General features: G+C 40.9%; 1 protein-coding gene across 1 annotated transcript in view; it reads right to left on the reverse strand.

Annotated features, from left to right (window-relative positions):
* TAFA1 (TAFA chemokine like family member 1) overlaps positions 1-26,370 on the reverse strand; it is a 467,517-nt gene that overhangs the window by 80,153 nt on the left and 360,994 nt on the right. The window contains exon 3 of the mRNA XM_065885409.1: positions 25,717-25,857. Coding sequence (XP_065741481.1) covers positions 25,717-25,857 — 141 coding nt within the window. The remainder of the gene's footprint in view (positions 1-25,716; positions 25,858-26,370) is intronic.

The raw sequence follows: 26,370 nt of genomic DNA on the forward strand, positions 1-26,370 counted from the left end.
CAAATGTCCTCTTTGTCTGGGCATGCTAATGCCAAGTCTTCATTTTGGTCCCGTGTTTAAACTCACATGGCTACTCAACACACCACATGGGGAATTATCTGGAGAGTAAGATATATGCTTTGGAGCTGAATAAAAGTTCCCTGTTCAGTGTGAGTTCCACGGCTGGGTAAGGATAGTAGTGGATACGTTCCATGGAAGCGGGGTGTAAGAGAAAGTACCTTGCCTCCTTGGAGTTAAATTCCTATCCTCCGACCACAGCCCCTTAACCTTCAGGCTTTCTCAGGTTTTTCCTCTCACCATCCCTACTCTTTACCATCATCAAAGCACTCGGGTACTTGGTCCTTTTATTTTCTCCAAGCCCATCATCCCTTCCCCTGGCTTCTCTTTCTTTCTTTGGTGGTCATATGAGCCACTCCCTCATAAGCCATCTGGATTCCTTCATGGTTCCAACCTACCATCACATGTGTCCAGAAACACCTTGATGCAGAAACAGTATTACACTCATCTTTTCACCATAAAATATTTGGCCTCCAACCCCAGGCCATCAGAACTTCTCTTTATCCCTTTTACTCATTAGCCAATTCTCCGTGTCATTTTGCAGTGGGTCATTGACTATTCCAAATCTCCCCCTCTCTTCTCAAGCTCACAGTTCTCTCTTGGCACGTGGCTCCCACCCCTGTCTCATGGAAAGAGTCTAATTCATCAGTATAGTCTTTGTCAGCTTTCTATCCCCTGTCTTTACATGTCTTTATACCTGTGTATACCTGTGTACCTCTGTTTTTCCTGTTTCAGAGATTGAGTTTTACCTCCTTTTTTTTCCACAGCCAACCCCTCCATGCTTAGAACATAGTAAGTACTCAATAAATACGTTTTGAATTTACAGATGAATGTACAGATGGAGAGAGAAAATGACAGGGATATGAATTCAGGGATAAAGGTCTAATAGTCTTTATTTTCTTTGTGATGTAGGAGTACCTTTATCACCATGCCTTTATCCCTTTGAGACATCACTGAATCAGTCACTTACTTTCTGGTGTATGCTCACAAGTTTCTCCTTTCCTGGCAACTTCCTTTAAATCTTATTAATACGTTCAAATCTTTACCATTCTAGGTACCAATTTCTCTTCTCCTCTTGTAACCAACATTTCTCATGCATTGGTTTAACAGATGTTTCTTGAGAGCTTATGAAATATGATGCAGTGTGGTTCAAAGAACTGTCAAGGCTCACAACATTCATTTCCTGAGTGGAGTGACCAGATATAATTTAGCATCTCAATCTGGAGGCTGCTGCTTCTTGGATAGGATGTTGGGACAACAGGTATAAACCGAGTCATCCTATTTATTATCCGCTGTGGTATAAAAAGATAGTCTAATAAGAGTGAAATCGAGAGCCTGGGCTCTGGAGTTAGACTGCCTGAGTTTGAAACTTTGGCTCCACCACTTCCTTGCTGTTTCCTTGGAAAAATTACATAACATCTCTGTCCCTCAGTTTCCTCACTCTAACAAGGGGATAACCATAGCACCTCATGAGGTTATGGTTTTAAATGAGTTAAAATGTAAAGCACTTAGGACTCTGCCAGCCATGTAGTAAGTGCTGTCTCATTATTATTGGTATCTGGCATTGTCCTTATACTGCCACTGTAATTGCTTTCACTAAGATTAACAATGAACTCCAAATTTCCCAAACGAATGGACCAACTTCGCTTCTTATTGCATTTGACACTTCTTAAAAATCTACTTCCTTGGCCTCTGTCATACCCTCATATCTAGATTCTTTGCATTCTTGTTTGTTTGTTCTTTGTCTGGGTCTATTTTGTGGGATACACTCCTCAAACGTGCTGTTTTCTGGGCATCTGTCATACCCTCCTATCTAGATTCTTTGCATTCTTGTTTGTTCTCTGTCTGGGTCTATTTTGTGGGATACACTCCTCAAACGTGCTGTTTCCTTGGCCTCTGTCATACCCTCCTATCTAGATTCTTTGCATTCTTGTTTGTTTGTTCTTTGTCTGGGTCTATTTTGTGGGATACACTCCTCAAACGTGCTGTTTCCTGGGCATCTGCACATGAGCCATTCTTGAACCTCAGGCTTCCCCTGATTGATGGAATTCATTCCTAAGGCTTCACCCACCAACTAACTGCTGCTGACTAGTTAAAGCCAGACTCTTAACCCAGATCTCGCCTCTTATTTCATGCTTATGCATCCAACTTTCTACTGAAATTGATACTTCCAATTTACCTCCAACTCAACCTGTCCAAAATGGATCTCGTCTTCTTCACCCTAAATCTGCCTTTGCTTTCTTATTCCGTTACTTGACTGAACCACCACCGGCCTCTATGCACAAAGTAGAAACCAGAGAAATCATCCTTTTCTCCTCTTACCCTCAGAGCCAATGAATCATGAACTCCGTGATTACATCACCTGTGGATTTTATGAATCCACCTCTCCTTTCCAACCTCAGCACCATAGTTTCAACTCTCACTCTTATCACTCCTTGTCTGCATCCTAGCAACCAGCCAACTGTTCTACCTGCCTCCAGGTTTGCTTCATAAAATCCATCTTCCATGAGTCCATCAGTCCATGCTGTCTTTGGCAAGACGGGCTGCAAACTCAAATGTCAATCTGGAAGGCAGGTGCTGTGAATGAGTAAGGCAAGCTACTATAAGAAAGGAAATACTGTCTCTCCCATTTTTCTTGAAGCACATGGTCCTCTTGATCTATTTTTCACTTTCCCACTTTTGACACAGACACGAGTATGGAGAAATATTTCTTTGCTATAGGAAAAAGATGCAATAAGCCTGATGATAAATGGCCTCACTTATTTGGGCTCAGTGCTGGCAAGGATACAAAGAGTGGTGGCATCAAGGCCACCTGGAGAGCCCATGTGCGGTCCAAATGTGACAGTCATTAGTTAGCTAAGGCCAATAGATGCTGTATGGAACAGGAACTCAGGGATGTGGGATATTTCTGTTTTTTGGAAGGAGTGTAGTCTCCTGATTTCCAAATATAGGAAGAATTTTAAAAATTCAATATACAGGCCAAACACATCCGTAAACTAGATTTTTCCAGATTTGCAACAAATTTGCAGTCTCTTCCTAAAACATATATTTGATCAGGTAAATCACTTGTTCAGAAAACATGACGGTGCTCCATCCCCTATGGAATACAGTCCAAGATCCTTGGACTTACCATGGGGTAAGAACGCCCATGTTCTGACCTCAACCTCTCCCCTCTTAATCTGTCAAAAATCTCTCTCCTCTCTAGAAATTTACACTCTGGCAATGGCAAAATGAGTCTCATTTCCCGCATTCATAAGCTCATATCTCACTTCTGTGCTACTTGCTATGCTGCCCCCTCTAACGGTAACGTCAATACCTCTTTTATTGCCTAACTTCTATTCAACCTAAGGCTTGGTGTATCACCTCCTACAGGAAGCCTTCCCTGCCTCTTCTCTGTGCATTTCCATCTCACTGCACTTCCTTCACTATTTTATAGTGATGTGACTATTTCCCACAGTAGACTCCGACCTCCTTGAAGGCAGTAACCTATCTTATTCATTTGTACTTTAGCATGAAACCTATCCCAATGTGGACACACAGTAGGCAGCCAATAAAACATTTTTTTAAACAGTAAGAATGAAAGCTGAGTAACAGGCAAATCACATTTTATACTACCTTATAGTTGCTCCTCAAGTAATAATCAAGGTCCCTTAGAATTAATAAAGGATTTTACACCTCATAGTCATTTCCAAGTATGTTATTTTTTTCTTTACATCAGTCCCATAAGAGAGGTCTATTCCCATTTTACAGTGAGAAAACGAAAATTCAGAGAGGTTAGGAGACTTATTCAGGTGACACAATCACAAAGAAGTTACTAAATTCTACTTCTCCTGCCTTTCTTATTCAGTTTTCCTTTTATAACATCAGAGCTACTCTTAATGTAGTTCAGAGTTTCAGTGGGTAGAATTTAGAGGGTCTGTGACCTTAAGTGGGGAAAAAATGACATCTTCACTTTCATTAACCTTTAACTGAAATTTAGCACCTCCTTCAATTATCTAAGAAGGCAACAAACCACACTAGAATCAGCAGCCTGTGACTCTGTCACAAATGGAGTCACAAAGATTTTCATATCATAGTACAGCTGTTAGAGATTCTTTACAATATCGCTTATGCTCTTCATTATTCCAAACTGCTTTGGAATAATGGCTGCTTTTAGATTCGCTGATGGATCTTGTAACTTATCGCATTAATGAAGGAGCATGTATGTTACTCTCTCACAGATTTACTTCTAAAAATATTTTAACAACTGCATTTTAATATATATGACTTCCTTAGTTGCCCCATGTGTTTTGTTTTACGCATTTAAAACATTATTCTGAGAAGGGCTCCATGGTACAAAGCAGATTAGCAAATTGTCCTTCATACATTGTCCCTTTAATAGGACGGTACCCCAGGGGTGCACACCCTACTGCTCCCTCTGGCAGAAATGATCACACACTCCACAGACTCTGCAGCAGACTTCCTGGGCTCACAGCCCAGCTCTGCTACTTACTACCACTGAATCTGTAGATTGGACAAATCATTTAACCTTGGTGATTTAGTTCTCTCATGTGTACCTATTTTATGGGATTGTTTCAAGATTAACCAAGTTAAAAAATGGCAAGTTGTGTGTCATTTCTGATTTTTCTGATTGCTACTTAATACGCTCTTTCCTTCCAAGCCAGAGCATAGTTTCAGAATCCTTCTCAATACAGCATTGCATCCGCCTTGAACAACTGACCAGAGGTGACTCAAGAGGTGGAAATTATTTGTCAGCCTTGGAATTATTGTGTCGACGGGCCTGGCTGCACTTCTCCATGTTTTTGAGTTACACGACTCTACGAAAACATACACTTTTATAATTTTCAACTACCGTCCACACTCATCTACCTATTATCTACATCTCTGAAATGAACTTTGGGCTTGTTAATGATCAAACCAGAAACTAGAGAGGTTAGGAGAAACGGTCCCAGGTGCCTGGGGCCAGGCATTTCTATAGAGTAGACAAGAGGCTCACTAGTAGAACAAGTGGATCCAGAAAAAGTGACACACTGTGGATGAATCTAGTGACCACATCTGGAAAATTCAGGGCTGGGAAATTTGCAGTGGGCAGCCAGTACTATGGTGGTTGTCAGACCACAGTTCAAGCCTGCTCTGGCATTCACTAGTGGGTGAACTTGAGGAAGTCGTTTATCAATCTAAGGCTAGGTTTTCCTTTCTAAGGAATAGAATATGCTACAACAAATGTCACGAGGCTGCCGTGATGTGTGTTGGAGGTGATAGGCATAAATACAGGAATAGTACATGGCATATTTAGGGATATTCAACAAATGCTATCGATAGTTTCCTTTCCTACTCCTCACTTTCAAAGTATGGGACATCATTCCAGTACCATAAAGATTCTCTTAAGGTTTCTTATCCAAATGGTGACAGCAGATGACTTAACACCATCAAACAGAATCTGATTCCTCAACGTTTACTGCTGGACAAACTCAAAAATGCAATCAGCAGATTAGTTGATGTCCCGAAGTATGGTGATCAAAAGCTAGGAAGTCACCACAATGAAACATCTCTCCCTTTTGACTACTCCATGCCACCGAAGATGATCTCGTCCAGCAGTAACTGTCAGGTTACCTGGTTCTGTCCAACGGGCACCTTGCTGTACTTCTTGTGTTGTGTCTAATTAACTGGGCATGGCAGTGAACCATTCGTGACATTGACAGAGCCCCTTCATCATCTCGGGAGGGAAAGCTAACCACTGCGTCTCTTCCAGGAGCGAAAGGTTTGAGATCAAAGCTGACTTTGTGATTATTTTGAGATGTCGGTCTTCTATCCATCTAGTAGAAATTGGGTACTGAGTGTACAATTCAATTCCCTTTAATTTTCACTCCTTAATGACAGGCATATATAAATAATTTGTCCTTATAATTGACTGTGCTGCTGGAGAGCTCACAGTGAATTACTGGCTCAAGGCAATAAAGGGAACTTAAATGAAAAGAAAGGGGCCAGGTCTCTTGCCATCTTCTACACTCACTTCCCTATTCTTTAGCCAGGGGTCTGCAAACATTCCGCAAAGGAACAGATATTCAGTGTTTTTGGCTTTGCAGGCCGTATGGTCTCTGTTGCGACTATTCATCTCTGCCATTATAGTGTAAAAACGGCCCCACGTGGACAATGCATAAACAAATGAGACTGGCTGTGTTCCAATAAAGTTTTATTTACAAAAACAAATATGGGTAAGACTGGGGGTGCAAGAAGTAGTCTGCTGACATCGGCTTCAGGCTAGTGATTCTCACAGAGGGATCTCAAGAGCAGCAGCAGCAGCACCACTAGAAGATGTTTTAGAAATGATATTTCTGAGCCTAGACGTACAGAATCAGACACCTTGAAGATGAGGTCCAACACTCTGTTTTAAGAAGCCTTCTAGGTGATTCTGATGCATGAGAACCACTGCTTTAGCCTAGGGGACCACATGTCTGATCCAAATAGAATTCCCTCTTACCTAGTTGACAGCTAGAATTCATTTCAAAAAATGTCCATGCTGAATGCTAATTTTTACGTCTGTAACTACATCAGTATTTATATATTTGTTCAATATAAATTATCCATGGAGAATTCCTCAGAGAAAATTAGTTTGCCCATACTTCACCACATAGGTTGTTTGTTCATTTGTTGACTGATTAAAACAATCATCTTGTAAAGCGGGTAATCCTTCAGTGCTAAATTCTACAAAGGTGCACATCTTACCACCACACAAATTTGGATCAAATTATACACTGTTTGGTCTACAGTCAGAAGATTTTCCTCCAACAGGGCTGTAATGGTTGATATCACTTTCACAAAATGCAAAATTAAAAATGGCAGAAATAGACCATGTATTGTACATAACCTGCTGAGCCTGTGTCTTAGTAAATCTGTTAGTTTTACAGTAAAGGGAAGGAAACGCTCAAAAGGCAAAGTTTATAAAGTCTGAAATGCCTTAAAGATGTAAATACGAGCATGTCAGAGTCCGATTTAGTTATCATTGGGTTACTACAGAAATAAACACAGACAGTGACTGTAATTATCAAGATAATGTCCGAGTCATTTAAAATTACTGGACACTTATTCATTAGATAGATTTTTAAAATATATTATTCCAAAACAACTTTGTAAAATATATGATATTCAGAAGAGCTGGAGCAACGCTTAAGTTTTAGGGATTGCAAATGGTAAAGGTGGGACTTGAACCCAGATTCACCTTACTTAAAAGAAGGGCTAGCAACAGTAGCATTTTATATTACATGTACGTAGCAGAATATTCACATTCCTGCAATTATTCTTAGAGACATATGGTTCAAAGATCAGCTCTTCATTGAAGATTTCTACTCTCTTCCATGGTGTAGCACTGTTACTGAAAAGCCCAGGCGAGGACTACATTTCCCAGGCTCCCTTCATTTAGGAAGGGTCATGTGACTACTCTCAGCCGATGGCATGTGAGTGGAAATAGCGTGTGTCACAGGAGGGTGAGAGAGCAAAAAAATAAAGCAGATTTGAGAATTGCTTCTAGGAAATAACATTGGAAGTGGTCCCTGGTGGGTAGACATTACGGGGAAAAAGTAGATCAGGAGCCTTCTGAGTGTTTGAGGGAACTCTGTTGCCCTCAGCAACAATAAGATCAGGTTTAAAAAAAATGGTGATCCCTTTGAGCTTAAAAAAACTCTTGGGCTCCCAAATTAGTATGAATAAGATGTATGCTGTAAAAGCCACAGAGTCCCAAGGAGGGCACATTGCCTGCCACTCCCTTCAGATGATGCCATGGAGGATGATGGACAAGGACAACCTACCGGAGGGCAGAGGCAGGGCCATGGAGGGAGAGGGACCAGGAGACCCTCCCACATTCCCTGGGCAGGGGTCCTGACAATGCCTACTGGGCAGGATTTCAGATTATTAGGAAATGGTGACTGCTGTTTTTTCCCCTTTCTTTCCTCCTCTGAAAGAGAGTTTTTAAATTAATTCTGCCCCTGCTCCAACACCTATATATTTGGTATGTGGGGTGGGTTGAGGCATAGATCACTCATGTGATGGTTTCTGGGAAGCCAGACTATAAGAGGAGTCTCACTTAGACCTGATGAAGAAAATACTCATGACCTAGAGACCCTGAACTTTGGGCTGTCTCTCTGGGTGAGAGGAAGGGTGTGCTGTGTAAATGGGGAGATATTGGGTGGCTGGACTTAAGTATTGTGGAAGACACAGCTAGCCGCCTTCAAGAGCCCCTGTCCTTATTTCATAGAGGAGGGATGTGATTGGGAAGAGGCTGCCTTGCTAGGGACCCTGTTTTCCAGCTGTCTTGCAACACGGTGGGACCATTCACAAACACAATGTGAGGAGAAGTGAGGAGAAGTGAGGTGGGCCGTCTGGATCAAGGTGGTAAAGAAACAGGTGGGCCTTCTTCCCTGTCTGCCCCTTGATGTGGATGCCCCAGTAGCCAAACATCACAGAGCCACGATATGGAAGGATGGAAGCTTCTGAACTACTACCTGGAGGGGAGCCATAGCCATTCAGGTATACATGAATAGGTTGTGATGTAGTTGAAAAGTAAACACCCACCATGTTATGCCCATGAATCAAGAGTACTACATTGAATCACTGCCCCTCAACCCTTAGCAGATGCCCAGTGGAGAGAAAGTCTTTAGGAAAGATTGTCTGTGGGATACTTAATCTATTCCCTCCTCTGGGCACTAAAATCTATTTCTGGTTTCAGCCAGACCAGCTGAGTACAGATGCCTGCACTGGGCTATTTTGCACATATGATCTCTAGAATTACATTTATTGACTTGTGGGAGGCCCTCAGCCCACACTGAGGACTGTTGGCAAAGCATCCCATGAATTTTGTGATGTATGGTACAGGTGCCCTCCCCCTTTTCTTTCCTCTTTCATTTATTCACTAAATATGTATTGGCAGCCACTACATGTCATACGCTCTACTAGGATGTTGGGATGTGATGACGTTATGACAATTTTACGCAGTCTCCTCGTTATTTAAACCTGGAGAGAGTTCTCTCTAGCATTGTTCCAGAAATAGCTATTTCTCTCTTAAGCAGTTGCCTGGATTAAGCTGGGGACCTTCTGAATCTTACAACCACTCTTGTTTCCTTCTTTGCACTGCCTGTTAGAAGGCTTCAAGCCAATTTGTAGCCTACTGCTGGCATATTTATAGGTCCCTATGGCCTACTCTCTGTATCTTCACATCCCTCTAGGCCTCCTCTTAAGTCTCCTACCCTCATATTCCCTGCAGCCTGACTTCTTTCACGTTTGTATTATATTTTCTCTCTCCCTGCTGTGTTGGGTATATCCATCTAAGTCACCTTTACCCTTTCTTTTTTTTTTTTTTTGGCGGTACGCGGGCCTCTCACTGTTGTGGCCTCTCCCGTTGCGGAGCACAGGCTCCGGACATGCAGGCTCAGTGGCCATGGCTCACGGGCCCAGCTGCTCCGCGGCATGTGGGATCTTCCTGGACCTGGGCACGAACCCGTGTCCCCTGCATCGGCAGGCGGCCTCTCAACCACTGCGCCACCAGGGAAGCCCACATTTACTCTCTTTCAGAATATTTATACATGAAAAGGGGAAAGAGCAGAAACAATTTTCAGCACCATTTAGAGGTTCCTAATAAAGTGGGCTGAATCTGGACAACAGAAGTGGAGTTGGCTGTCTGTGAATGAGAGCCAAGGTATCAGGAAGATGAGCATCTGTCTCCCTGGGCACCAAGGATTACTGATATCCAGTGACTCGCTGTCCATCTTTGAAGCTCTATGTTGATTTAATCCCAACTTTTCACAGAGACATCTGTTGGTTCCACATTTGCATTCAATTCAACTCAGAGCCCAAGTTTTGGAATGGACTCTGAGCAACCCTGTAACATATTCTATTTCGTACAATGTACACCTGCTTGCCTCATATTTGGGGACTATGTTATTAGATGATCAATTAATGACCACTGGCTCACATTTCAACATTAGCCTGGAACTCAAGAAAGCAATTTGGCCCCAACTTGCCTTTCTAAATGTTTTTTTTCCTGTTACTCCCCAAGGCATCAGCCAGGCTAATTTGTGTCCTTTGGAATATGCCTTGCGATTTCCATCTCTCTGTCCTGTTTCTCCTATTAATTGTGACTGCGTTAAGAACAATAGCTTACATTTATTCAGCACTTATCTGCCAGGTATTTGTCAATCACTTTACCTGTCAACTCACTTAATTCTTGCAGTGATCCTATCAGGGAGATGCTATTATTTTTTCCACTTTTACAGATGAAGAAACTAAGGACAGAGGGGTAAGAGTTAAATTCCTTTCATGCCTGTATTACATTTTATCTTTATCTTGCTGTGTTGAATATAACCATATAAGCCACCATTAATGTTTTATGGAATGTTTGCACATGAAAAATTAAAAGAGCAAAATATCAATAATTTCATTTCCAGAAAGAGATGAATTCCAACTCACACCGCCTTCCTCACCAGCCCATGCTCTTGGCTGCTACACCTTTGGTTCTCAACTCGGTTTACACTTTAGTAGCCCTCATGGAGCTCTCAAAAAATACAAATACCCAGGCCCCACCCCAGCTCAATTAAATAAAAATACCTAGAGATGTTGGTCAAGACATTGATGTTTTTCAGAACCTCTCTGGGTGATTCTCATGTGCTCCTGGGTGAATTCATTGTACTCTTCAATCCTCCTAGCCTGAAGTATCTCCTCTTCCCATGGTGAAGACATCTTAATCCCAGTGTGCTTCTCATTTTTTCCCTCTTAGTGGAATCAACTCCCGCCTTGCCACAGTGATCCTGATTCATTACCAAAAGTTTTCCTGAAGAACCCTGGAATCTTGTTCTAGACCTTTTGAATACGTACAAGTCAGGGCTTTCCAGTCTTCTGGCTAATTAGATGCTAGGGTTTCCTCTGGGATGCACATTCTCTTACATCATCTTCACTTTGAGTGTTGTCAGCAAATTTGATACACTTTGCTGACTGAGCGTTGACTTAAATATCAGAATTGACCTGCATCTTTTCTGGCATTTCTTGGGTGTATTCTCTCTATTGCTTAGAAATGTAAGTCTAGGTACAATGAACAGCAGTTATGGTAGAAGCAATATCTTTAACTCCTTTGCTAGGTAGTGATAAACTCTAAGAAAATCTAATCATGTCACTTACTGGCACAACATCCTTTAGTGCCAGACTCCATCACTCTTGGACAGAGTTCCAATGCCTCAGCGTGGTTACCAGGGTGCTGCATGAGCTCACCCTAAGGACTGCTCTGGTCTCACCTCTTCCAGACCTATCCCACGCTCTTCTCTCCCCAGGCACACTGAATGTTTTTCAGTTCCTTGGCTTCATCAAGCCCCTTGTTGACTCCAGACTTTTACATATGCTGTTCCTTCTGCCTTGAACAGTTTACTGTATCATCTTACCTGGATACCTAGGTCTCAGTTTGGATGTTAATTCTGCTGGGAAGCCATCCAGAGCCCTCCCCTACCGTGAGTTAACACCCTCACCCCTGCTCTCAGATCATCTGGGTTAATCCTTGTCACACAGTTTTGAAATCATCCATTTCCTGTCATCTCCCCTAGATCTCATAATCATTTAAGCAAGGACCATGTCCTATTGGTCACTCTGTCTCTGATGCTCAGCATCAAAGAGGATGAGTCAGTGTTTGTGGAGTGAATCTTCTGATGTGGGCATTTTCCTGGGCCATTTTCTGTATCATTTTTGGTTTAGGCATGAGGTAGTATTAGACATTGTTCTTTTGAATTCTATAGATCCTGCAAGATGACATCCTCAAAAATGACAGGTTTTAGACAAATGGGATTAACTCAGAAAGACATACCAAAATTCTGTCTGTCAGTCAGCATCGGAATAATTGAGTATATTGAGTAATTCCACCTTGGATCAAAAGTTCTATATGAACTATCTCATTTAATATTCTCATAGACTCTTTGACATCACATCCTTTTCCTTTCCTTTTTACAGATGAGGAAACTACAGTTCCAGGGGAATAACATGCTAAAGGACATGTGACTAATTAGTGGCAAAACCAGGTTGGAAATCCAGTGATTCCACACTGCCTTGGAAATGTCCATTCGTCTATCGGGAACGAATCCCATCTTAACATCTTACATGGACGCTTCTGACAGACTTCCTAGATTGAACCCTGTCTCTCCAATCTGGTAGCTGTGTGACCTTCAGCAAGCCTCTTCTCATTTTGAACCTCAATTTCCCTAACAGTAAAATGGGGATAATCACCACAGTACCCACCTCACGCACTGTCATAAAGCTTAGATGTAAAAAAGCTGGTAACGTTCTCAGAGGGGTACCTGACACATAGCGCTCCACAACTTTCAGTTCCTGTAGCCATTATTATCCTTTTCCTGTAAGCGCTGTTAGTATAGTAGAGAATTTTTACAGTGTGCTTGTGGCTCTATTATATTGCTTCTCAACCTCATGTGCTTGAGGATTTTGAAGGGAGCAGGACATGGTAATGTGAGCAACAACCATTTTTCCATTAGCTCCTTCTTTACAAAGTAGGCTCAAATAATGCTCGCATACCGATTTGAATTTTACACACTACCCCAGACTTCAGGAATGGCTGGTCAGGCATCGTGGGGTATATGTGTTATGGGAGTTTTTTTCTTTTTTTTCGCTACATAGAACATGACATTGTCAATTCATAATGAAATGAACTAGATTTTCGCTACATAGAACATGACATTATCAATTCATAATGAAAAGAACTAGATTAATCAGGAAGAAAATAAACTGATATGAGCCTGTAGTTCTCCACCATGTTTAAATATATCTCAAATTATCAGCCCTTTACCCTTTAGCCCTTTATTAGGGCATAATGAACCTAGTAGTTAAAATATTTTCTAAAGTCAGACAGTAGAATTGAGAAGCAGTGACAAAATTTCTACCAGAAAGTTTTGCTTGTTTGATTTGGGGGTGGTCACGAGCCTTCTTTGCAGCAATGTGAGTGGCTGAGTGTAGAGAGATTGTGAGACATTCAGATGACAGCGACGATGTGGATAACAGCATGTGTGGAAGGCGGTGATATCAAAAAGGCAATGTGATTTGCTTTGCATTGGCATTGCCTGCAGTGTCAGTATACAGGTTTTGAAATCTGTTGTCAGGCACTACATAGGGAGATTTCTGTTTAAGTAGAGTGTTCTCGAGGCTGTCTCCTCATTCACCAAATTCCAGGTTGACTTACCCTCCAACTTCCGCCAGCAGATTCCTGCACTGCTTGCCTTCTTGAAGTATTTGATTAGCACATCTCAGTTTCAAGAACCATACTAGGAACTGGAGATACACAGCTCAATTACAACACTATTGTTTGGCCCCTGCCTGTGTTTTCAGCCTCTTCTGGCACATGATCTCATTGTTCTCTGAGAAAACCACAGTGGTTTTCTCAAGTTCTTGACCAAAACCCAAGGCTTTTGCCCATGCTGTTCTCTGCCTGGAATGCTCTTCACCCAAGTAGCTTAAGTCACACCTCACATCTCAGACCTCTTGTCACTTCCTCCCCGAAGTTACAGCTTCCCAGGCTGCTGTAGATTCTTTATTATCACATCCTCTCTGAGAACTGAATTCCTTTGCTTCAGAACATGTAGTTTCTACTTGAACAATCTGACGTATGATTAGAGTAAGGTCTGTCTCCCCTGCTGGACTGGAGCTTCCGTGAGAGCAAGGGATTAACTGTTCATCATTACGTGACCAAGTGTTTGGCATAATTCCTGGCACATAGTCAATGCTCTGAAAAGAACTGCTGGATGAATATGTGAGTCTCTCTAGTAGGGAAGATCACAAGTCAACAGAGATTATAATACATTATGGTAAATTACGATAAATATTATATGGGATATGCCAGGGATGCAGTGGAAGGCATATTAGTTTTGGGTGCAGTGGTTTAAGGGAGGACCTCTGGAGTTGGTGATATAACTCGGTTAATGAAGTTGGAGTCAGATGGGGTAGGGAAGGAGTGCTGAGGGCACATTTTAATCAGAGGGATTAATTGGGGTCAAGAGAAGAGTCTACACTGTGGCATTATTAAAATTAGGAAATGGTAACAAAATGATGGATTTGAAATATATGGGATGTGAATGATGATGGTGTGTATGTTGGAAAGGATGCTTAAGTAAGAGTCTAGCATGCCTGCATGATGGTATCATTCTCCAAGGAAGGGAATACAAGAAATGCGAGGTACTCTGAACTTTTTCTCCCTGTGTTTTTGATGCTATTTCCTATCCATCATTTCTAGCAGCTCTTCATTGGGGGTCTCAGATCTCCCGCTACCATGCCTTGGAAGAAATGATTTAACTTCTCTAAGGTACTAGGTTCTTCCTCTGTAAAATGGGGATAATAATAGTGTATTATAAGGCTGCTGTTGTGAGAATTATATAAAGTGATACACGTAATACACAGGGTCTGGCACAGAGTAAAGACTCAATAATTATAAACTAGTACAATTATTAGTTTTAAACTAGTACTATAATTAGTGTCCCATATAGTTGACAAGACCATTGCCAGCTGACATGGATGGACTTAACCTCTCTAATTTGCAGATTAAAGAGAATGAAAATGATATCCAGAAGGGGCCCAAGATGAAAGGTGAAAATCATCCGCCAACACTATGATGGCCACATACAGCCTGGCTCAGTTTTAGCTGCCTTGAGGACTTCTACTGTGCACTCTCTGCTCTTGGAGATGGTGACCCCAGTACATTATCATAACTTCCTTTTTCACTTGAGCCACTACTGAGAGGGTTGATGAGAACAGACACCCAGCATAAAGCAATATTAGTGTGTAGGCACCAAAGGAGATCATGAATGATGACTTCTGAGTTGGCGCTAGCATGCCATTCTAAACCTGAAGAAATGTGATCTTTCTTTGAACGAGTGTCTCTTTAACCACCCAATCATACCAGCCTAAGTAATATTAGCTGACGTTGAATTTGAATCCATTAAAGTTTACCATTAAGTCTTTTAAATGAAGCAATGATGAAAATACCAAATAGTATCAGGGATTATAAATAAAATAGAGGCACTGGGGAAGGTGAGAATTTTCTGTCCTAGCTCAGCTGGAGATCTTGACTCCATCTGGTCTTGTGTAGCTGGTGTCTGGAATTTCCTTTCTATATCCACCCCGCCAATTAAGGACCCTAGGTTCCTTTGATCACTTCTTGGGGTTCACCTATGCAGGGTGGAAGGCTAAGGAGGCCTTAGGACACTGGTGGTTATGACTCCTGTTGGACTATCAGTGTGCAACATGTTAGCTGCTATTCGTGGATCGTCTCCACTGGAAGGCAACCAAAAGGATATGAAGAGTGTGTTGAGCTATTGTGTAAAGTGCTTTCTCGGCTGGCAGCTGGAGAGATGGGTCCATAGGTGGTAACACATCTCTCTGGCAGTAGTGACAGATAGGCTTTGCTCCAGTGGACCACATTTTTCCTACTCATGTGGTCCTTCTTTTCTCCCTCCCTGGGCTCATGGCATCCATATTAGTTTGGGGGCCAAAAAAATCCTAATCCTTCAATTTTCTACCTGAGTTTCTGAATGACTTTTGAACTTAAACACTAAATATTATTTGGGCCTCTATTCTCTGGTCAGTGGGTAATTTATATCTTGCTGTTTGGGCTGGGAGTAGGCCCTCAAAAATTCAAGGAGCTTGAGAGGATGGAAGAATACATTATTAATTTTTCAAAATAGTACTCATCTGTATAAATTTCTCCATGAGCCTCAGAAGGGGACATGAGTTTTACCACTTCCTTAGGTGAAGTTATCAGAATCTCCCACATAGAAATGGACTGATGCCCTCAGCAGCTTCCAGGGCTATAGCAGAAGGACAGGGCTATAGATTTTCCTAGAAGTGTGAAATAGCTCACGAGCCTTGCTCGTTATTCATATGGACAGCACATTAGTGACACAGGACCCTGAAATCTTGCCTTATCTAGGCTGAAGCCCAGCTACAGGGATGAGGAGCTGACTCAGATTTAGAACATTTTTTCCCCCTTTTGAAAATAAACAAGAATTGATCAAAGGTGCTCTCATACCAGACAAGAACAAGTCTTTGAAAACACCTGAGCTCTTTGTAGATAAATGGAAATCAGTGGAGCTGTGTTAGGGAGCTGTGTTAGGGAAATTTTCTTGTTGATGAATTTGGAATTCTGTGTAACCAAGTACGTTCCAACTAGATAACTGACAAAGATTTGGGATGTGCTACACGATAATTACACACAACATACACGTCATGACAAATGTTTGCGCAGAGAGTTTTGTATTTCTCAAGTGGTTACAAAGATGGGCTTTACAACGGGACTCACTATATTTAGGTCCAAGTATTTGTACTAAATATACTTTCATATTAGGTTTTCCCCCTGGAAAGGACATCAAAATCCTTAGAGGATTTCTTAGATGATGTCTAGATTCATGACCCAATCCTGTCGTGAATTATGTCTAAGAACTATAGCTAAATAAAATCACTGTAAGGAGTTGTAATGCATGCGATTTCTATTATGCTCCCCAAACATCCAGTCTCATTACAAAATTTCCTATTTATCTTCTTCCCTTTTGCTGAACGAAATAATGAAAAGTGGCTAACTAATTGAGTTTGTACGCCATTTATCACTGAGTATGATATATACGTAATTTTCCTCTCCTCCCTCCTTAATACTGGGTATTACTAAACTTTTCATCTCTGCATATAATTTGACTGATGAAACATTACATTTCAGGGTTTAATTTACATTTCTTCACTTGAGTGATGTTGAGCGCTTTTTCCATGTTTACCAGCCATTCTTTTACTGAAAGAGTGAAGTATTCAAGATACTTTCTTATGCTAAAAAATATAGGTTAAGACCTTCTTCTTATACTGTGACACCATTTTGATTTATTGAGTTTTATATGTTGTGTATCCATAGGCCTGCTTGTGCATAGATATTATCTGTAAGGATGCACAGAAGTCTGGTAATGACAGTTCCCTCTGGCGATTCAGATGCGAGAGAATTAGCAGGAAAGGGGAGGCGAGGGACGATTACTCTAATTCTGATCCTTTCTTTGCTGTTTTTGGATACATGTATTTGCATTTACATGAGGTTATTACTTTTATATCAAAGAGCAAACTTTTTCCAACAAATTAACTTGCTTATTAACTTGAGAAGAGTAGGAAGATGACTCTGTGAGCCAGAAACCATACATTCCACTGTCCTCAGGGATCAGGTAATTGACCTCAATGTGCCAGAGCCAGGTGTGTAACAGGGAGTGGTGAGGCCTGTGGGAAACTGGAGTGTCCCATCAAAGAGAAAGCAAAGTCAATTTTTACATGACTCTGCCAACCTAAGGAATAGGTCTGATGGTAGTTTCTGCCAGTGGGCTGTCAGTTGGAACTTACTGCCTTAAACTAAAAAAAAAAGGAACACCAACTCCTAGAGGTATGGGAACATCTGAAGACAATTCCCACTCTCTTTATCCTGACAAGGAACAGAGAGACAGCCCTTTTATTAGACAGTCTAAAAAGCTTTGTCAGTTCTTATACACCCTTCCTCTCATTCCACTTACTAATGTACACTTGGATCCCTTACATACCTAGGCAGGAAGAGGTGCCAAATAGGGGAGCAAAAGAAAATTTACATAAAATTCAGAAATTGTGCCTAAAAATATCACAATTACTAATGATGTTATCAAAGACCTTCCTGTAACAAGAACAGTAAAATCTCCTTTCAGCAATGCCTCATGTTGAAACCAGGTGAGCTCAGCCTCCTGTCTATTAAACAAGCCAGAGTCTGCCTTGAAAGAATAAGGCAAGTTTTAAACAGAGACGGTAATGAAGGAACCATACATAGACATCTACTGTGGCATGTGGCCCTAATCCACTACAGCAATTCATTATTTTGGTCTTTTATTACGTGTGGACGACAAGTAACAAACGGCAGAACCAAAATAGGTCATCTTCCCTGTCCCCTAAAATGTTAGTATGTGTGAATAAAAATAAGGGCTTAAACTTTTCCATACTATATTTCTCTGGAAGGTCTCTAGATGATTTCCAAACTGCAGTTGAGCCTGACGTGTCCCTGAAATATTATAAATCTCATAACTACCAGGACCTGTTGTGCAGTGTTTGGTCAGCCAGTCTTAGGAAAAACACTGAGCTATGGGCAAAGGAATTATCAGTTGGTCTTGGAAGACCTAAAAAGCTTTCCTGGAAACAAAAAAAAAAAAACACAGTCCATATAGTTTAATACCATCATGACCTGAAGTCCATTTCATGGAACACTGGGTCTGCAGGCTATGAATAAGTATTACATAGGAGAAGCCTCTGTGATCAAAAATGTTTGGGAAATACTGGACTAAAGTTCTTGTCTGCAGAACTTCTCAGAGCCTTTAATATGCTATCCTATTTTAGAAGGCTAAGAAGGGGTTCTTATATGCAATATTTCTCATACATACTTCATGCTATTCTACAGAAAACTGTTGCTGAATTTTGAATTTCCTTCAATTCTCAGACCTTTTTCTCTATCATGACTGTCTGTAGGGAATACAATGGTACGCGGTCAAGAAAATTTTATTATGTATTTTCCAAAGGAGCAACCTTCAGAAGCAATTTTTGTAAAGATTCTGGTACTGGAATCTCAAATAACGCAACTTGAAAAAAAAGTCTCAATCTATGAAATACCCTTTATTTTGTTAAAATTAGTTATACGCTGTGAGACTGAATACAAACAAGTTGTTTGGAAAAATGAATGAAGTCATTTTATGGGTAGGTGTTTTAATATTCCTTCTAAGCGTCCATTGTCTTCTCTCTCTCTTTTATCCCTTTCTCTCTGGTTTCTCTTTCCCATGCTCCTTTTTTACATCTCTCTATCTCACTGACTGTGGGTCTCCTTCCCTGTTATTCTGTTTGTTTTCCTGGGCCTGAGTTTTGCGTATCTTTCCTTCTGTCTCTTTTGCTCTTGTTTTGGAAACTAAGTCATGATAAGTCAGGAACAAAATATCCTGATAGATTGTGGTGGGGGGGCGGTTCTTCATGGAAATAGCCAGGAGTATGATGCCTTTTTCATTATATTAACTGTACACTGATGGTTACAAACAAAATAATCTGGGATTTCCATATCTATCAAACATAGAAAGTTTTGCGACGTGAGCGGGTCTCTTCCTGCTGCTCTCTCTGGCTGGTAATCCAGTCTAAGTAGACAAGAATACCAGGTAAAATTTGCTAGCAATCAGTCATAGAAATAGTCACAAGTTACACTGAATGAGAAGGGAAGGTCTATCAATTTATCATGGAGATTTTTCTTAATTAGATTGATGCTAAAAATCCACAGTGAATTAAGACCTCCTCTACTAAGCAGTAGTTGTATTGATTTTTTTTTCATGTACTTATCTAAGTTGGATATATACATAAAGTACATGAGAATAAAATCCTAAATAGAGAAAAATGCATGAAAATTTCCCCATCAAACAGTCATTTTATCCCCCCCATGCCTTAAACAATGACACTTCAATCTTTCTCCAAAACTGAAACCATTATTTACAAAAATGTTTCTAATTGCTCAGTGACAATGACCTTAGGAAGGGAAATCAAGCAACCATCTCTAAGACACAGAAAGGGAAGGGGCAGGTATTGCCCAAAGTACTGAATGTTTCTGCAAGTATCCACATGGCCGCACTTTCTTTCTCTTCTCACCCAGATATTTTGGCATCTGGCAAGAAAGCCTTTAGAATATAACTTGTGTTTATGTTAGATCCTTGTCTGCCTATGTTTGAGATATGGGCGCCTTGGAGTCAGACAGCCCAGGCGGACTTTTTGGCTCTGCCACTACTGGCTATCAGATTTCGAGCAATCTTACAGCCAATCTCTGTGCCTCAGTTTCCTGGCGAGTAAAATGGAAATAATAGAAGGCTACACCTTATGAGGTTGGGGTTAGAATTAAATGAATATACAAACTTGAAGGACTTGGAAAAGTGGTACATGGTAAGCCTTCAAGAAAATTTTAGCCATTATTTTTATTATCATTATTATTACTGTTTATATTCAATTATTTTTAAAACTTTGACATTGATACTCTTTTTATGCCACTATAGATCAATTAGAATAATAAAATATAATCTCACAAGCCCCCTAGAAATTCATTTTCATTTGTCTTACATCATCTGCTTGGAAAAATTCTTCCCTTAAATAAATAATTATGTTTGAGTCATCATCTTCTTGTGTGTGAGTATTTTATTTTAAATTTAGTCCCTGGAAAGTAATTGGAGATTACAAAAAGACTGTACTGTACATTGTATTTTTAGTTGGTCTCAACCAAAGATATTGAGTAAGGTGTCTCCCATCTATTTTGGGTTATAGAAATTAATAAAACACAACATCATGTGAATTCTAGTGTAACAACCCGTATTCCCTCAGAGTAGTGCTACGCACACATTCAACAGTATAACGCTTTCTAAAATATTTGCAAATGACTATGCCAAAATTTAAGTTGTTGAGTATGTTTTCTTGGTATTTTCAGCTATTAGGTGACAGAGGATCACTTTTCCACTAAAAGTCCACTCCTTAAAAACCTCTCCAAATATCATGTATTATACTTTTGAATAAGTTGCTAAGATGATACTGCAAAATTTATGTTCCATTTAAAACAATCTGGTCTCAGATTGTGAATCTTAAAACAATCCAATATAAGCTTTTAAAAAAATCAAGCTGCGCCTCTGTTTTCAGAAACACTATAAAAAGGCATCTGACCTGCCATTTCAGAGAAAAGCAAATAACAGCAACTGGAACGCTTACCATGGGAAATGCACTATGTAGAACAGAATATGTTTAGGACAAACGTGATATACGGATGGTCAACTGCTGTCACAGATAGAAACTGGTTTCTATCCATTCTTAAAATGAGAAAGGGAAATGCATGGCACATCATAAATATGCCAAAGTGGAGGCAATAGTTAGATAAATGGTGGTGTAGCCACCCCCCGAAATCCTGTGTAGTTATTAACAATAATGTTCTTTAAGAGTATGTATTGGGGCTTCCCTGGTGGCGCAGTGGTTGGGAGTCTGCCTGCCGATGCAGGGGACGCCGGTTCGTGCCCCGGTCCGGGAGGATCCCACATGCCGCGGAGCGACTGGGCCCGTGAGCCACGGCCGCTGAGCCTGCGCGTCCGGAGCCTGTGCTCCGCGGCGGGAGAGGTCACAGCAGTGACAGGCCTGCGTACCGCAAAAAAAAAAAAAAAAAAAAAGAGTATGTATTAAGCTGGAAAATGTTCATATTAAAGGGAACAAGCTGTTGATCAGATAGTACTATAACACTGTAGTTCAATAAAATACGTACTTTGTGAGTTTCTCTTTAATGATGGGTTAAACCTCAAAGAACATATGCTTATTTTCTTACAAAGCGACGATAATCTCTGAGCAGTAATATTATGGGTGACTTTAATGTGTGGATGTACTTCTGTATTCTTCAAAATTCCTATAATGAACATACATTCCTGAAGAAGACTTACCATCATTAATGATATCCAGGGTAAATAGTTTGAAGCAGTTCCCACAAAAGATAGTGGCTAAAATGCCAATGTATTGAATTAATATGAAACAAAACTTCATAAAATAATGTCTGTTTCTAAGCATTACCCACAATTATTAGTAAGATAGGAATTGATACCATCATTTAGTGAGCACTTGAGGAGAACCAGACATTATGCAAAGCACATTATACACATGATTTCCTTAGTTCTCACCACAACCCCATGAAGCAGAAGCAATTATCATTCCCATTTTACAGATGAGGAAACAGGTTAGGAAGCAAATGTGACTTGCCCAAGGTCATTCTATTAGTAACTGGTACAGCTGGGATTCCACTCATGTCTGCCTAATTTCACAGTTCATGGTCTTAATAACTACACTGGAATTGTTAATTTATATACCCACTTCATATTTAATTTGCATGTAGAGATCTAGGCCATAAAAAGAGTTTTGATCAAAGTAACACATAGACTTTTCCCACACGTGCCAATGGATTCCGAGATCCTGGAGGAGTAGAATGCTGTGGAAATTATAAACAATCAGCATAAGACTATAGAATACCCTATACTTCATTGACTTTTGCTCAGAAGACAGACGCTAATAGCCTAAACCTACTACACCAAAGGGCTCAGAGTGTCCAAAGTCAAACAAACGTGTTCTGAGAGACAAAATGTTACCACTATGTGGCTTAACCTCTCACAGAAACTTACAGCCAAATGCCATTTTCCCCTCTGCCAGCACAGACAATGCATTGCCTTTGTGTCTTCCACCCAAATCCTGAAGGCAGTTCTATTTCTAGGTCATTAGTGATAGAAATGAACTGGAAACAAAATGGAGATTTATAGTTAACAGGCTCAATGCTTTCTTTGGCAGAGACTAGGAGAAATCATCATGGTTTTATAATGTTTATTGGCTTCTAGGGCCAAGAGTTGCTTCCTGTAAGAGGATGCAATGGCTTTTCTAGTCTAGCTGCCTGCCTTCCCTGCAGTGGAGGTGCCTTACTGTGCTGTGATCTAGAATAAGTAAATTATCATGGTGCAAGTTTCTCAACCTCAGCTCCACTGACACTGGGGGTGGGATAAATACTCTGCTGTGGGAGCTGTCCTGTGCATTGTAGGACGGTTAGCAGCTTCCCTGGCTTCTACACACCTGACACCAGGAGCACCCCTTTAGTCGCAAACACTAATGTCTATGCCAAATGGTCCCCGAGAATTGGCCTGATTGAGAACCACTGATCACAGTGTATTTTTTTTTTAACATCTTTATTGGGGTATAATTGCTTCACAATGGTGTGTTAGTTTCTGCTTTACAGCAAAATGAATCAGTTATATATATACATATGTTCCCATATCTCTTCCCTCTTGCATCTCCCTCCCTCCCACCCTCCCTCTCCCACCCCTCTAGGTGGTCACAAAGCACCGAGCTGATCTCCCTGTGCTATGCGGCTGCTTCCCACTAGCTATCTACCTTACGTTTGGTAGTGTATAAATGTCCATGCCTCTCTCTTGCTTTGTCACAGCTTACCCTTCCCCCTCCCCATATCCTCAAGTCCATTCTCTAGTAGGTCTGTGTCTTTATTCCTGTCTTGCCCCTAGGTTCTTCACGACATTTTTTTTCTTAAATTCCATATATATGTGTTAGCATACGGTATTTGTGTCTCTCTTTCTGACTTACTTCACTCTGTATGACAGACTCTAGGTCTATCCACCTCATTACAAATAGCTCAATTTCATTTCTTTTTATGGCTGAGTAATATTCCATTGTATATATGTGCCACATCTTCTTTGTCCATTCACCCGATGATGGACACTTAGGTTGTTTCCATCTCTGGGCTATTGTAAATAGAGCTGCAATGAACATTTTGGTACATGGCTCTTTTTGAATTATGGTTTTCTCAGGGTATATGACCAGTAGTGGGATTGCTGGGTCATATGGTAGTTCTATTTGTAGAATTTCTCCAAAGAAGATATACAGACTGCCAACAAACACATGAAAGAATGCTCAACATCACTAATCATTAGAGAAATGCAAATCAAAACTATAATGAGATATCATCTCACACCAGTCAGAATGGCCATCATCAAAAAATCTAGAAACCATAAATGCTGGAGAGGGTGTGGAGAAAAGGGAACCCTCTTGCACTGTTGGTGGGAATGTAAATTGATACAGCCACTGTGGAGAACAGTATGGCGGTTCCTTAAAAAACCACAGTGTATTCTTAAACGTGGATTTTTCACATCATTTTAAAAACAGCTTGACCTTCCCATGGTACAGAGTGCCCTATGAGCTTGTCCCTCTGGGTGTGGCTGATTGGGAAAAGATCGACAGATGACCCAAGCTGGGTCAGTCACATTCAGTCTTTTTGGAGAAGGCATTTAAGACACAGGAAGTGAGTCAAGTATACTTGGGCTATACCATGATGCTGAGTGAGATCAGAGTTGGTACCACAGAAATAAAAGCATCACACAAATCCCTAAGTTGTGGGAGAGCAAAAGTTAAAACCCTTTAAAAGAGAACCCATCTACAGAGAAGAGAATGAGGAAAAGAAAGAACAAAAACAAAGAAAACAAGAATGGCAGCTGCCTAAGTAGTTTATGAATCCTATGAAGTTTGGCTGAATTTCCTGTAACTGGGTTTCCCAGGATTCCTCTATTTCCTTAAAAAAAAAAATTCTTCTTTTTTGGTCTAGCTTGTGTGTGTTTCCTTTCTAACCACCTCATAATTCATAATGAAAATACATGAGTCAATCTAGAAGGTGTCCTTCCCCCTCTATATCTAGAGGTAGGATCATGGACCCTAAGTCAAGAGATTTAGGTTCTAATTCCTGCTTTGTGACCTGAGCAAGTGAGTCACTTCTCTGAGTCCTGATTTTCTTACGAAGAATTTGAAGATCAGCTCACATCTGGCTCTAAAATTATGAAAGATAAAGATGGGGAAAGATATCTGTGATCCCTTTGAACTTTGGACTCTCTGTTTGACAGGCATATAAAATTGTTTAAAGATGGTGGTCAAGACTTGGTATTAGAGTCAGTTACTTTCGTCTCAAGAGTTAGTACAGCTACAGCTTATCAATCATGGGACCAATGGAATAGTGATTAACCCTTCTAAGCCTCAGTTTCTTTCATGTTTAAAATGGGAGGGAAAGTGTATCTGCCCCAGAGGTCCCCGTCTCCAGGTTTTCAAGCCCTTTTCATCCACTCCCATGCTGAACAGATAGCGTTGACTTATATAACAAATACGATATTGTGAAAACAATGAAGGATAACTTCTGAGCCTCTATCATAAAAGAAAAGGTCACTGTGGCTTCTACATTGTTCTCTTGGGTCACTCACTCTGGGAGAAGCTGCTGCCATGTTGTGAGGACACCCAGCCCCTTTGGAGAGGTCCATGTGGCAGGGCACAGAGGCCAGCTGCCAACAGTTCTGTGAACGGGCCATCTTAAAACCACCCTCCAGCATCAGTCAAGCCTTCAGATCTTGACAGTAACCACGGAAGGGACCCTAAGCCAGAACCATCCAGCTAAGCTAAAGTCCGGATCCATGGAAACTGTGAGACAATGTTTGCCGTTTAAAGCTGCTAACTTTTGGCGGGAGGGCATAAATTGTTACATAGCAATAGATAACGAAGATGGGGGTGTTGGGATGAGTAAATGAAATAATGCATGAGAAATGTTTAGGACAGGGTTTGGTACATGGTGAACTCTCAGGGCATTTCTATCTGTTCATGAATGTACGTGAACCCCTAGAGCAGTGCCTGGCACATAGTAAATGCTCATTAAATATGTGTTGAATGAATGTTAGGTATTATTTTTTCACTACCATTATCATCATCGTCATAATCATACATAACCTCGATCCAAAATCAACTCCCAGATGAGTTGGACCCTCAAAATTATAGACTTGAAAAGATTCCTTTACCTTATCTTCTCTACACAATGGTCAACCAACAGCTATTTGAAAATGCCGAAGCCAGAGAAATAAGAATTCAAACTCTATGCAGAGGGCTGGCATTTGTCTAACTTTGCAGCACTGTGGATGCCCCTTCTTCATTATCCTGAACCATATTTAGATGAAACAAAACATATATATTATGCATAGTAACGATGCAGATGAACTCCTAGAGAGAGGTGTAAAGCCAGCTACTTACCATCGACACAGGAAGGTCGGTTTCTTGTCGTTCCAGCCACTTTCCCAGGTAGACAGGAACACTTGACTGTTTGTGATCGCTCCTCAATGCGGTTCTTATTACAACATCTGTGCGCAGCGATCACTTCACATGTCCCTCCTTCTGGCAAGAGAGAAAGAATCAGGACCCTGATTAGAAATAATTCAGTGGGCATTCAGGCATGTGAGGGTATGTGCGAAGGGGTTGGGGAAAGTGAGAGAAATAAAAGGAAGAGTTTCTACGAGGTACAGTTACTGTGGGATTCCCTCCCATAACATGTACATATACATGCATACAAGATTATGTACAAGGGATGTCTCATCTTGGAGAAGACAAGCATCACAGCAGTACTCTTTAAATGCAACTAAGAGCACCAATGAAGAGCCCTCAAGAGGCAACACTTCCTGGCTGTATGTACGGAGAGGCAGCGGAGTAGTGAATGCCTGGAGCTAACACAAAATAAAGATGCTACCAGATTTAAATGCATTATATTTGGGGAGCTCACCCCTGTGTTAGCTTTGCATTTAGAATTCTCTGTACTCCTACTAATGATAACCGACAGACGCTCCAGTGATACAGAACCTGCAGTGGCAAGAAAACTGCCCAGAAACGAGCTCTCCTTCCCAGCACCTGCTC

This window comes from Phocoena phocoena, chromosome 10, assembly GCF_963924675.1.
Source record: "Phocoena phocoena chromosome 10, mPhoPho1.1, whole genome shotgun sequence".
Taxonomy (NCBI): domain Eukaryota; kingdom Metazoa; phylum Chordata; class Mammalia; order Artiodactyla; family Phocoenidae; genus Phocoena; species Phocoena phocoena.